General features: G+C 42.1%; 1 protein-coding gene across 1 annotated transcript in view; it reads right to left on the bottom strand.

The window, feature by feature from the left end:
• Positions 1-15,017, bottom strand: part of DNAH8 (dynein, axonemal, heavy chain 8) — a 324,670-nt gene that overhangs the window by 59,216 nt on the left and 250,437 nt on the right. The window contains exons 82-84 of the mRNA XM_010848693.1: positions 13,369-13,442; positions 10,255-10,407; positions 9,714-9,869 (exon numbers count right to left, since the gene is read on the bottom strand). Of these exons, the coding sequence (XP_010846995.1) occupies positions 9,714-9,869; positions 10,255-10,407; positions 13,369-13,442 (383 nt within the window). The remainder of the gene's footprint in view (positions 1-9,713; positions 9,870-10,254; positions 10,408-13,368; positions 13,443-15,017) is intronic.

Here is a 15,017-nt window from a genome sequence, read left to right as displayed (position 1 = left end):
AAAGAGAAGAGTGAAAAAGTTGGCTTAAAGCTCAACATTCAGAAAACGAAGATCATGGCATCTGGTCCCATCACTTCATGGGAAATAGATGGGGAAACAGTGGAAACAGTGTCAGACTTTATCTTTTGGGCTCCAAAATCACTGCAAATGGTGACTTCAGCCATGAAATTAAAAGATGCTTACTCCTTGGAAGAAAAGTTATGACCAACCTAGATAGCATATTGAAAAGCAGAGACATTACTTTGCCACCAAAGGTCCGTCTAGTCAAGGCTATGGTTTTTCCTGTGGTCATGTATGGATGTGAGAGTTGGACTGTGAAGAAGGCTGAGCACTGAAGAATTGATGCTTTTGAACTGTGGTGATGGAAAAGACTCTTGAGAGTCCCTTGGACTGCAAGGAGATCCAACCAGTCCATTCTAAAGGAGATCAGCCCTGGGATTTCTTTGGAAGGAATGATGCTAAAGCTGAAACTCCAGTACTTTGGCCCCCTCATGCGAAGAGTTGACTCATTGGAAAAGACTCTGATGCTGGGAGGGATTGGGGGCAGGAGGAGAAGGGGACGACAGAGGATGAGATGGCTGGATGGGATCACTGACTCAATGCACGTGAGTTTGAGTGAACTCCGGGAGTTGGTGAAGGACAGGGAGGTCTGGTGTGCTTCAATTCATGGGGTTGCAAAGAGTCGGACTCGACTGAGCGGCTGAACTGAACTGAACTGAAGTAGCACCTTGGATTTATACCAGGATAGACTCAAACCATTGTGACCGAAGAACTCATTAGAAGCTCAAAAGCAGAGGACTTTGCTAGAATTTGGAATATTTGGAATATTGAATCTCTCCGATCCAATTAGTGTTTTTGAAATTATGAGTCCTAGGTGATATTATAGAAAAATATTAGAATCAGTGCATTTGCAAGAAGTTTTAATCTAGCTGAGAAAATAAGACTTAGAAACAAGGGGAGGACAAAACGGTAGTAAGTATAATTAACTGTCAAAATTTCACAGACGTTAAGCTTGAAGAAGACATTCAATCAAGGGCTCCTGGGAAGAACGAAACTGCAGCTGGTGTTTGAACAGAAGGGAGAAAAGAATCCTGAGCTTGGTCAAGGTCAGGAGCAAAGACAGGAGTGCAGAGCTCACGATCTGTCCAGAAAGAGGCTGCAGAACTGTGCCACTGCAGCAGGGGACAGCCTCTGCTGTACATCTGGAACCACAGCCCCACGTGATGATTCAGGGGTGGATGGAACGCAGACAGATTTGAACATCAGAAGAAAGAGCTAAACCTGACTCAGCAGAAAGGAGTTGTTAATCCATTATTCAGTTTCTAGAGTCATGATTTTAGGAAGACTAGTCTACTCCCTACTGAATTTAACCAATACAGTTCCTACTTTCTGTTCCAAAGGATATATAAAACACAACTACCAACACAATATGGAAATGTGGAACCCTCCATAGAACACCAAAGAGATGTTCAATGAAATCATCGTTTTAACGATGTCAAAGCCATTTCCAGTTTTATGTTAGAATCTACCTCAGCCTAACAATCTTCTCTCCCACAGTCCAGTGCAGAATCATTTCAGGCTCATCTTCAAAGCAAGGCTCTCTTTAGAGCATTGCATCCTATTTATTTAATAACTGGAGCTAACATAAAATAAAAAATAAAATCCATACTGGACAATATAAGAGAAACATCAATGCTGCTGCTAAGTCGCTTCAGTCGTGTCTGACTCTGGGCGACCCCATGGACAGCAGCCCACCAGGCTTCCCCATCCCTGGGATTCTCCAGGCAAGAACACTGGAGTGGGTTGCCATTTCCTTCTCCAGTGCATGGAAGTGAAAAGTGAAAATGAAGTCACTCAGCTGTGTCCGACTCTAGTGACCCCACGGACTGCAGCCCACCAGGCCCCTCCGTCCATGGGATTTTCCAGGCAAGAGTACTAGAGTGGGGTGCCATTGCCTTCTCCAGAAACATCAATAGGTTAAAATAATTAACAGAAATAGTCAGAACCCCTGGGAAAAAGGGTTCTGACCCCTTTTATACAGGAACGTGTAAAAGATATTTTTAAAAAATTCTGTATCGTTACTATAATTATTTTCAAGAGATTTGCACTAAGAACTTTATTATCACACCTCCCCAAAGCAAGAACTGGTATTCAGACTATTAAATTTTAATTGAGTATTTGTCAAGGCTTAAACCTAAAAAAGAAGTCAGAAAAGTAAACACTTTTCTAAATGAGGAACTGTTAACAGTGGTACTCCCTGAGCCCCACAGATATGGCCATTTTTATTAAATATTAACAAATATTTTAATAGTCATGGTAAAATTTCCAAGTTTGCAACTGCCCCTGCAGGCAGTTAGAGCTGCTAATCAAAGACTCTTGTAATAAACCTCACAAAGTTGTGTATCACTCATAAGTCCCAAACATGGGCTTCAATGTGGCAAGCCAAAGTGAGAAAGAGAAATATCCAAACCATGAAAAGGACATAAAAATGACTAACAATACCTCCCCCAAGGGCAGTGGCTCTTTGGCAGTTATTCTCCATTCTCACTGAATACTAGAATCACGTGGAAAATTTTACAAAGGTCTGAGAACTTCACCACAATGCCTCCTCCAAGGGATTCTGGATCCAAGCGGTGGCTGAGGATCCAGTCATTAAGATAAGATGCTTAAGAGAGATGCTTAAGATGTTCACAGGTTCAATTTGCTGGACCCCTGCTTAAGATGCTCAGGGTCCAATGTGGTGTGCCACAAGGGGCAGTACAGGGATCATCAGGGGGAACAAAACAGCCAATGTTTTCCTAAACTTCTGCAGGAACTGTTGGCAGGAGACTACAGATGGAATTGTTGAGTTTCAGAAGACCCAGACTTTGGAGGAGGATATATTTAAAACTAAAATCCTGAAGGGTGAGTGTGGGCTTGCTCTGAAGCCCAGGATAGTGCTACATTGGAGCTTCTGAGAAATGGTAGTGAGAGAATATTGACACTAGAAAGACGCTTCCCTTGCGAGTCATCTTTCAGAGGATGCAGGAACTGTTCTCAAGAAGTAGTGGCCAAGTAAGTGGAGGCATGCACCAGGGCACTGGGATGCAAGGCTCCCATGGGGAGGGCAGGAGGACTGGCTGGCCGAGGCAGAGACATCAGCTGGCTGCAGTGAGAGCTGACTCCGCAGCAGTAACCTCAGAGCCAAGTTCCTAGAGGAGGAGGGAGGGAAGCTGGGGGAGTCGGGAGTGAGCAGAACTTGGTGCAGAATTGGCTGGTGCATCTATGCAAGTTTCCATGGCGGCCCCCAGGTCACCCCCTCCCCCTGGGTAAGCCTGCTCCCACCTCAAGACACCCTCCGCCACTCTTCTACCCAAGACAGTTGTCCTTGATCAGTCAAATCTACTTGCCCTCCTTGCAGGAGAGGGGGGCTGCTCATTTCATCCTCTGCGATAAGAGTAGGATCCACATAACACATGATGCCCTTGAGGTGGGGTGCATGAGGCCAAGCCATGGTTCGGTAAGAGAAACACACTGGAGGGCAGACAGGGGTGGCTGTTCCACCACTTGGTCCTGCTTTCTCATGTGTGATGGACTCCAACATGAACCCCTTGGAAGTGAGCAGACTCTTCCCAGAATAGACCCCCCCAACCATGTCCTTCACCTGCCTTCCGTCTGTAGAAAAAGTTTAGTCGAAAATTTAATCAGAGAGGTGAGAAAATACAAAAGGAAGAAATAATAATAGCTTAGTCATTAAAAGAAAAAATGTCAAGGACCTTTGGTTCTTCCTCAAGGACTACAGACAATATTCTGAGCCACATCCTTTGAGTTGTTTTACAGAGACTGGAACCACCACCAGGTAGAAGTTACCTGTATATTGCCCACAAACACACAGACATCAGACCAGCTGGAACCAAACAACTGATGATGCTGAGTCCTTCTTACCTCACCACCAACCAGTCAGAAGAATGGCCACGAGCTGAGTGTACGACTCCTCACTACCCGCTCCAGGCTGGTACACTCAGTTTCAAGAACATTAGTCCACTGTGGCCCCCCTTGCCCGACAAAACAATAAAGCTATTCTCTTCTACTTCACCCAAAATTCTGTCTCCACGTCAGCACTGGAGAGCCGAGGGTGAGTTTTGCCACCAATTTCCCTAGTCCAGAAGCTTCGGATTATGTGACATGAACCAATTCCCTCTTCTTTTATTCAGTCTCTAAAGGACAAAAGTATATATATCATGTTGTAGAAAGCAAGGGACATCCAGGAAAATTGGGAAGAATCAATTCACCAATTAACAAATCAGGTATTTGGCTTTTATATCCAACAATAGAAAAATATAAGCCAAAATCTTTCTTTGCAGAATAGTCCTTCCTATAACAGTTGTGTCTTAAACCCTAACGTGCACACAGATCACTTGGGCATCTTATTACAACACAGATTCTGATTCAGCAGATCCAGGGTGGGTCCTGAGATTCATCTCTTAGAAGTCTCCAGGTGACATGAATGCTGCTGATGCAGGACCACAAACCCCTAAAGAATTCCGGATTTTTCTATCAGACTAGGTCTATCCTAACCGATTTACTTTGACTCATGGACCTACCACTCCACGTTCCTATGCAATAGTGTTCTTTATGTCACTGGACTTTACTTTCTCCACCAGACACGTCCACAACTGGGCATCATTTCTGCTTTGTCTCAGTATCTTCATTCTTTCTGGAGCTACTTCTCTGTTCTTCCCCAGTAACATATTGGACACCTACTGACCTAAGAAGCTCATCTTTCAGTGTCATATCTTTTTGCCTTTTCACACCGTTCATGGAGGTCTCAAGGTTCCAGTTTGTGGATCACCCACCTGGTGACTTATTGGGGGGCTAATGGTGACCTCCTCCAAGAGGACTTATGTTGCATGCTGCCTGCATGTCCCAGGACTGTGCTGCCAGTGCACCTGTCCCCACAGCAGCCCACTACTGACCCACACCTCCACAGGAGACCCTTAGACACTCGCAGGCAGGTCTGGTTCAGTCTCCTGTGGGGGTCACTGCTCCTTTCCCTGGGTCCTGGTGTGCACAAGGTTTTGTTTGTGCTCTCCAAGAGTCTCTCGCGTGCATGAGAGAAGGCACTGGTCACAACAAACACCCTCTTCCAATAACATAAGAGATGACTCTACACATGGACATCACCAGATGGTCAATGCCGAAATCAGATTGATTGTATTCTTTGCAGCCAAAGATGAGACGCTCTGTACAGTCAGCAAAAACAAGACCAGGAGCTGACTGTGGTTCAGATTATGAACTCCTTATTGCAAAATTCAGACTTAAATTGAAGAAAGTAGGGAAAACCACTAGACCATTCAGATATGACCTAAATCAAATCCCTTATGATTATACAGTGGAAGTGAGAAATAGATTCAAGGGACTAGATCTGATAAACAGAGTGCCTGAAGAATGACGGATGGAGGTTTGCAACATTGTACCGGAGACGGTGACCACACCATTCCCCCAAAAGAAATGCAGCAAGGCAAGGTGGTTGTCTGAGGAGGCCTTACAAATAGCTGAGAAAAGAAGAGAAGCAAAAGGCAAAGGAGAAAAGGAAAGCTATACCCATCTGAATGCAGAGTTCCAAAGGATAGTAAGGAGAGATAAGAAAGCCTTCGTAAGCGAACAATGCAAAGAAATAGAGGAAAACAACAGAATGGGAAAGACTAGAGATCTCTTCAAGAAAATTAGAGAAACCAAGGGGACATTTCATGCAAAGTTGGGCAAAAGGACAGAAACAGCAAGGACCTAACAGAAGGAGAAGAGATTAAGAAGAGGTGGCAAGAATACACAGAAGAACTATACAAAAAAGGTCTTAATGACCTGGATAACCACGATGATGTGATCACTCACCTAGAGTCAGACATCTTGGAGTGTGAGGTCAAGTGGCCCTTAGGAAGCATCACTACAAACAAAGCTAGTGGAGGTGTTGAAATTTCAGCTGAGCTATTTCAAATCCTAAAAGATGATGCTGTGAAAGTGCTGCACTCAACATGCCAGCAAATTTAGAAAGCTCAGCAGTGGCCATAGGACTGGAAAAGGTCAGTTTTCATTCCAATCCCAAGGAAAGGCAATGTCAAAGAATGTTCAAACTATTGCACAGTTGCAATCATTTCACATGCTAGCAAGGTAATGCTCAAAATCCTTCAAGCTAGTCTTCCATAGTATGTGAACCAAGAAGTTCCAGATGTTCAAACTGGGTTTAGAAAAGGCAGACGAACCAGAAATCAAATTGCCAACATCTATTGGATCATAGAAAAAGCAAAAGAATTCAAGAAAAACATCTACTTCTGCTTCATTGACTATGCTAACGCCTTTGACAGTGTGGATCACAATCAACTGTGGAAAACTCTTAAAAAGATGGAAATATCAGACCACTTTAACTGCCTCCTAAGACATTTGCATGCAGGTCAAGGAATAACAGAACTGAACATCAAACAACAGACTGGTTCCAAATTGGGAAAGGAGTACCTCAAGGCTGTATAAGTCACCCTGCTTATTTAACTTATATGCAGAGTACATCATGAGAAATGTCGGGCTGGATGAAGCACAAGCTGGAATTAAAATTGCTGGAAGAAATATCAATAACCTCAGATATGCAGATGACACCACCCTTATGGCAGAAAGTGAAGAGGAACTAAAGAGCCTCTTGATGAAAGTGAAAGAGGAGAGTGAAAAAGTTGGCTTAAAATTCAACATTCAAAAGACTAAGATCATGATATCTGGTCCCATCACTTCATGGCAAATGACAGGGAAAGAATGGAAATAGTGGCAGATTTTATTTTCTTGGGCTCCAAAACCACTGTGGACAGTTACTGCAGCCATGAAACTAAAAGATGCCTGCTTCTTGGAAGGAAAGCTATGAAAAACCTGAAGTGAAAGTGAACGTCGCTCAGTCGTGTCCTACCCTTTGCGAAGCCACGGACCATACAGTCCATGGAATTCTCCGGGCCAGAATACTGGAGTAGGTGCCCTTTCCCTTCTCTAGGGGATCTTTCCAACCCAGGGATTAAACCCAGACAACATTAAAAAGCTAAGATATCACTTTGCCAACAAAGGTCCATATCGTCAAAGTTATGGTTTTTCCAGTAGACCTGTATGGATGTGAGAGTTGGACCATAAAGAAGGCTGAGCACCAAAGAATTGATGCTTTGGAACTGTGGTGTTGGAGAAGACTCTTGAGAGTTCCTTGGACAGAAAGGAGAGCAAACCAGTCAATCTCAAAGGAAATCAACCCTGAATACTCATTGGAAGGACTGATGCTGAAGCTGAAGCTCCAATACTTTGGCCCCCTGATGTGAAGAGCCGACTCATTGGAAAAGACCCTGATGCTGGGAAAGATTGGGGGCAGGAGGAGAAGGGTGACCGAGGACATTTTGTCTAACTGAAAAACATTAAAACATTTCTCTAATTGAAACTAGAATGGAGGATGCAGGGTGAGGGGAAATGCTTGAATTATCTACACTCCTTGTGTAATCATAGAGCTGGACAACAGAATGTTAGAAATGGGAAAAATCTTGAAAGATCACTTCCTTCTGCCTTGAAACACACAGATGGGGAAACAGAGGCCCCCAAAGGGATAAAACTGGACCGACCTTACGTAGCTAACTGATGTCACAACAAGTCTAAAGCCCAGGCCTCCTGACTCTCTATGAAGTGCTCTAATACACTATGATTGGATTTTAAGAGATCTTCACAAATTTTTTTATAGACATGCCACTGTGAACTTCATGGCCCTAGCAGTGGAGATTTTTTTTGTTTGTTTTAATCCAAATATGAGTCACATTAAGTGCAAGTACACTTTGGCTGCATGACTGGCCCAGACTCCTTTTCTTCTTTTTAGCACTTGGATAATGACCACTAAAAACACAGACTGCCGTCTTGACCGTATGGAAAATACCCCCAAACGTCTATTCGTGATAAGCATGGTGGAAAAGTTGAACCATCATTACTAGGAAAAGAACCATAAAATTTACTGTTTGTGAATTGGGCATTAAATATCAGAGTTAAAGCACTGTTTGTATTAGAGTGTGATAAGGTCTAGCAAACCCAACAATTCCCAGATAAGAATGTATGAAATCAGCTTCAGTGACATGAAAACCGTAATTTACAATCAATCCAGAGGCCACAGTGGAACTTAGTAAAAATAACCACCCACAAAGCATTTATTCTGATTTTAACTTCTCAGGGTGGGGGCAGAGAAACACCAGTGTCCCTCTGCACTGCCTCTCTGTTGGGCAGTGTTATACCTGGTAAAGTGGTGGCGACAGGGAACCTGCGGGTAAACACGCCCAGTATTTCCTGGGGGGAGCACCCAATTCCCCTCCATCTTTCCCTTTGGGCAGGGCAGGCAAAGATGAGGTCAAGCTCTGCTGGCCGCTGGGCACAGTTGAACCCTGACTCCTGGTTCAAACCAGTTGATTTATTTTGTCCTCACTCCAACTTCAGGAAAAGAAGAAATGTCGGAAAGAGTTCAAGGAGCCCCTTTATCTCTCCGTGAAATCAAGAGTGAATCAAGTACATTAAAATTACACAGCCTGGGCTTCCCTGGCGGTCCAGAGATTAAGAATGTGCCTGCCAATGCAGGGGACACAGGTTCAATCCCTGGTCCGGAAGATTCCACAGGCCACAGGGCAACTAAGCCAGAGCGCCACAACTATGGAGCCCACGGGCTCAGGAGCCCACGAGCTCAGGAGCCCGTGCTCCGTCACAATGAGAGAAGCCCGCGCCCCACAACTCCAATAGCTCCCACTCGCCACAACTAGAAAAAGCCTGTGTTCGGCAACGAAGATCCAGTGCGGCCAAAAACAAACAAATTACTGATTTATTTTTATTTGTATTTAATTGTATTTACTAATTAAAAATTATATAGCTTTCAAATACAGAGCAAAATCCAAACATAGAACAAAGGGGTAACAAATGAAAAAACAAAACGGGGAACCCATGGAGACACTGCTGGGTAGCCACACAGTACAAGCAAATCAGAAACAACCTGAAGACGACAGCTGACCCCTATGACTCATCTTCCAAACACCATGGCCACCACTGTCCCCAGTGGGGACGAGGGTCCAAACATACTTGCATCCAAGGCAGGCAACATGGGGTGTGACTCCTAGATTCACCATTTAGAAAGGACCTTAACCTCTCTGAGTCTCAATTTCCCCATTTTCCAGATGGTGATAAATCCTACCCTGAAAGGCGGTTATTAGTATTACATGAGATGGTATATATAATATTGCCTAACCTCTCTGAGTCTCAATTCCCTCACTTTGCAGATGGTGATAAATCCTACCCTGAAAGGTGATTGCTAGCATTACATGAGATGGTACAGAGAACAACAGCATAGGCAACTTTCAAGATCCAGTTCCTATCAGAGCAATTCGCTTGCTCATCCCACAAACATGTATTGAGCTCTGGCAATGCTGCAGCTGCTGCTGTGACAAGCGGAGACCCAGCAGTTACCAAAGGACAGAGTCATCGCTTCGGAGAATCTTACACTCTAGGCGCCGAGGTGGGGGCTGGGCGCAGGAAGATGCTTTAAATACATACGCAAATAGGCGCATCCCGTGCCAGGTGGGGGAAAAATTGCCATGAAGGAAAATGGAAGCGAGGTGAGGACACCAGACCGTGGAGCAGGGGGGCAAACATAACATTGCTAGCATCTTCTGAAAGTGCACACGGTTCCCAGAAGCTACCTGCACGGTGGAGTGCAGAAACGCTACGGTGTACAGCATCGGCTTCCACATGGGTAAGTTACTGATGTCCAGGAGGTCTTGATTAATCCCCGCAAATGTTCTTTTCAGACCTGCGCGAACGCCTTGGGGTGGCTCATTAGTGAATTTGAGAGAAGTCTGTCATAAAAAACAAATAGTGAAAAAAAAAGGGTAAATAGTACTTTTGTTTCTATGAATTACTGCGAAGGATAAAATAGAAATGACAATACATCAGACAACAATATGCCTGTGGTACATAAAAAGGCACCGTGTAAACTAGTCACATTGATCAGAGCTAAAACCCAATAAATTAATACCGAGTCTCATAACTCTCCTGTGGGGATATTTACTATATAACCTTGATGATTATAGTCAAGGTTTTGACGATCGTGGCATTAAGATTTTACAATGCAGATTTGACCAAAAGAAGCCTGTTACGTTTGCCGTCTTTCAGTAATGACAGAAGTGTCATCTTCATTTGTATAAGTTTCAAGGCAAAGACACTCATCTCATAGTAACAAACCTGAAGCAATGTAATGGGAAACCGGACGTGCGGCTCGGTGGTTATCCACACTCGGAAAGTATCATCGATGGTTTCTGTGATGGTCAAAGTCTCCAGCAATTCTTCCATGAATTCTAGGCCAAGGTGACAATTCTGCAGTAACACCCAGCCACCCTGTATTGAAAAATGACCTCATGTTAATTCCTCATAACTTTTTTGCAATGATTTTAATAAAACAAAGTGTACATATAAATATATTTTTTAAACTTTTGCTCACGGCATGTGAATACTCTGTTTTAAGCACATATATGTTAATGGAAACAAAGTGTACATACAAATATTTTTTAAACTTTTGCTCGGGGCATGTGAATACTCTGTTTTAAGCACATATGTTAATGGAATTATTATATGTCAATAAAAACGTTTTTTCCCCTGCTTCTGGTAAAGCTGGTTACTTGGAATCAAGAGGTTTCAAAATGAATGTTACTCTGTCACCCCTGGTTCAGAAGGGAACAGAAATTCAAGCGAAGTCAGACTTTACTAAGTACAGTGTGTGCGCCATCTAATGGTGGGAACGGGTATTTTGGAATTTGCAACTTGTCCGGCCTAAGGTAAATCAGAAGGGACTCACGCCAAAGCCAAGCCATCCACTGTCACAAAGAGATGCACATGACCTCATGAAAGTTGGAGGAGTTGACGAAAATTCATCAACAATCAAGTTAGGAAGAAAAGACAATTTTAATGGAGCCAAACTGAGGATTATAGCCTGGGAGACAGACCCAGAGGCTCTGACTGTCCCACCTATTAGAAGTCAAAGGCACAGTCAGTCATAGGCATTTTCAAGACAAAGGATCATACATCAAAATGACATGCTGACATTTCACATGAAGTTCACCAAAGATACACAGTCCATGTAAGCATATACAAAGACAGCAACAAGTCACCATGCTAATCTGTAAGAAGCTACATTGTTAGTGTCAAAGAAATGGGGAAAAATAAACCTGATCTTTGCACTGGAGCAGGCATTCCCACCTCTGAGGAGGCCTGGCTGATGCATAATGCAGACACACTGCACAGGGCAGGCAGGAGGCCCAAACGAGCAGCCAGAGCCGATTTTACGCTACAGTTTTCTTCTCCTGCCTTGAAACACAAATTTTACTTCACCAGAGGCAATACATTTGGTGACATTTGCTACCAGTATTCTTGCCTGGAAAATCCTGTCTACAGAGGAGCCTGGTGGGCTACAGTCCATGGGGTCGCAGAGTTGGACACAACTGAGTGACTGAGCATGCCCGCTACCATAATACTAAATCTTTTTCAACATTTTATTTCTTTTTAATGGAAGGATAATCGCTTTACAACATTGTGTTGGCCTCTGCCATACATCAACACGTACCAGCCACAGGTATACATATGTCCCCTCCCTCTGGAACCTCCCTCCCGCCTCCCACCCCAACACTAAATCTTATTCTTTGTCATCACTCCTCCCAGATGTTCCTGAAACCACAAAGTTTATTAAGCACTATCTAAATATTGATAAAACCTTCACAATATGTCACATAACCATCACAGTTCTATAAGAACATAGTTTACTAGCCAGCTGATGCTTTGATATACTTTATGCAACAAGATCAAATAAATACAGCTACAAGTTATTGAGCTCAGTATACATATGGTAAGGCATATATATTATGCCTTAAACTGCAAGAGAAAACACAACTCAGATTGGCTTAAATAGCAAAGGGGACTTTTTGGTCTAGACAACCAGGTCGTCAAGAAGATGAAATTCATGGTCAGAACTCTGGGTCCTTGTGGATCCAGTTACTCTCTGATTCCCTGCTCTGAATTCCACAATGTCAGCTTTATCCTAAGTCTTTCAAGTGACAATGTGGCTGTACCTGTTCATGCTTATTGTTGGTATTATTGTTGTTATCTGCTTTGTTTTTGCCTATGCCTCATGGCATGTGGGATCTTAGTTCCCCAACCAGGGATCGAACGCACACCCCCTGCATTGGAAGCTCAGAATCTTAACCATTAGACAGCCAGGGAAGTTCTGTTTGTTTGATTTTTATACTGCCAATATTATCAATATTTATCCCACCTTGGGACCCAGAACACAGAAGTTATAAAAAAAACTAATATTCCAAAGAAAGTTAATGTGAATGCTGTATTCAAATTTAAAAGCTTCTCACTCGTGGAAACTAAAGAAATTATTTAAGGCCCAAAGTCAAACAGTCAGATCATTCAACAGAGTGAATCATTTTATCTGAGTAAAAATAACTATATATAATTGCTTTGGTATATATAAATTAAATACCATATATTATTGAATTTAATTAACTGATAAAGATTAAGGCTTAGGGCACTTGAGAATTAATGGTTAGTCTGAAAACTTGATGACCCAAGCAGAGTTTTAGCCCATTAACCCTCTATAGTCATTAATTCCCAGGGAAAAGTTGCTAGGGACATTATGAGATCAAAAGCTTAAAAATAAACCAAGACTTTATTTTATTTTTATAAATGGTGCAATTTCTTATTGCTGCTGAAGCTGCGATCAACCAAGCTTTTCTAGAAAATTAATGTCCTGTGTATTTATTAGGTGTGATGAAAAATAGTTCTCAACAATCCATCCAGCTTGCAATTTTCAGTAAAAACTGTTATCAATATTTAAACATAACACCCTCAAATATTTCTTATTTGCCTGAAACTATCCATTAATGAAAAATGAAAGGCTCACTTTAACCGAAAATTGAAATTTGACTATCTCAATCTGTCACTTCTTAAGCACTATCTATTAATATTGATCATGACATTCCAAGACTGCTAGAGCTGCATTCTTTATGAACCAGAAAGTGTGTATGCCAAATTACCAAAAAATATTTAGTGAAAATAAAAATGGAGCACATGCTCTAGAAAATGGAACAAGTATTTTGTGGGGATGTCAGGAGCCAACTAGCTGGAGGTTCAAAATCCTTAAGTAACCAACGTTTACTCTATATGCGTGAATCAAAATGGAAAATTGAGCATCACAGGAAGAACACTCTACCCATCATAGGGGTGGTGCTAGGTGGACCAGATGGCCAGAGGAATCATATCAAGAAAGTTGCATGAAGAGTAGTTTCCATTGCTACGTACCTGCTGCATTGACATCTGAATCAGCTTTCGAGCATGTACTTCTTGTCCTTGCCCCATTGAGATAGTTCTGCATTCTGTAATACAGAAGGATTACTATGATCAAACGTAAATTTTATAACAGGATTGGGATGAAAAATTAATTTCTGAGTTGTCATAGCCTCCCTCCCTCTATGGCTTCTAAGGAAAGTCTGTTATGCAAATAAGTCTGGCTTTTGGTTGTGTTGATGAGAGAAAGGAGTGGAGCAGACTGGAGGCACTACATGGAAAGGGAAGGACAAAGAGAGAAAGACAAAAGGCACGAGGCAGAGCTTTTAAAGAGTTCTGGGGTCTTTGGGGATAATGAGGAGACAGACTGACGGGGAGAGGCAGCTGCAATGCTATCACAGGTATTTAGAAGGAAAGAGGATTTTTTAGTTTTGCTCTATGTTTTGATTAGAATAATTTTTTGGTGTTTCAGCAGATGTTTCAGTAAAGATTGGATACCAATCTTTTTATTCTTTTATGATGTCAAGCTTGCAGTGTTCTGTCTGTCCGGGTTTTGTTTGCCTATTTGTCCATTTTCTGAGATGGAACTCGTAGCAATTCATCCCCATGATGACTATATTCAGGGGTAACTGCTCCTCAGGATCAAATCCTCTTGGAACTGAGAAAAAGGAGCCTTAAGAAAAAGTGGAAACCACTCCAAGATTAGAGATGTGATTATAATTCAGCAGAATATACAGTATTGAGGCTCATTAGTGAATTTGATGTCCCAGGTGGAGAACCACACTTGTGCCTGTCATGTGAATTCACTAAACTGTAGAAGGAAAAGAAGAAGTAAAACTCTCACTATTTGCAGATGACATGATCCTCTACATAGAAAACCCTAAAGACTCCACCAGAAAATTACTAGAACTAATCAATGATTATAGTAAAGTTGCAGGATATAAAATCAACACACAGAAATCCCTTGCATTCCTATACACTAATAATGAGAAAACAGAAAGAGAAATTAAGGAAACAATTCCATTCACCATTGCAACGGAAAGAATAAAATACTTAGGAATATATCTACCTAAAGAAACTAAAGACCTAAATATAGAAAACTATAAAACACTGGTTAAAGAAATCAAAGAGGACACTAATAGATGGAGAAATATACCATGTTCATGGATTGGAAGAATCAATATAGTGAAAATGAGTATACTACCCAAAGCAATTTATAGATTCAATGCAATCCCTATCAAGCTACCAACGGTATTCCTCACAGAGCTAGAACAAATAATTTCACAATTTGTATGGAAATACAAAAAACCTCGAATAGCCAAAGCTATCTTGAGAAAGAAGAATGGAACTGGAGGAATCAACCTACCTGACTTCAGGCTGTATTACAAAGCCACAGTTATCAAGACAGTATGGTACTGGCACAAAGACAGAAATATTGATCAGTGGAACAAAATAGAAAGCCCAGAGATAAATCCACACACATATGGACACCTTATCTTTGACAAAGGAGGCAAGAATATACAATGGATTAAAGAAGAAAAAAAAGAAGTCTCTGAATCATACTTGGGAAACTGAAATTAGAAATTAACTTTGAAGTAAGCTTTTGTGGACCCAGGTCTTCTTTAATTTTAAAGGCATGATCTCTAGATCTCTAGGGGCACAGA

This window comes from Bison bison, unplaced genomic scaffold (genome assembly GCF_000754665.1).
Source record: "Bison bison bison isolate TAMUID 2011002044 unplaced genomic scaffold, Bison_UMD1.0 scf7180017864270, whole genome shotgun sequence".
Lineage (NCBI taxonomy): Eukaryota > Metazoa > Chordata > Mammalia > Artiodactyla > Bovidae > Bison > Bison bison.
The sequence above is the reverse complement of the archived record's forward strand: the minus strand, read 5'-3'. Positions and strand labels throughout refer to the sequence as shown.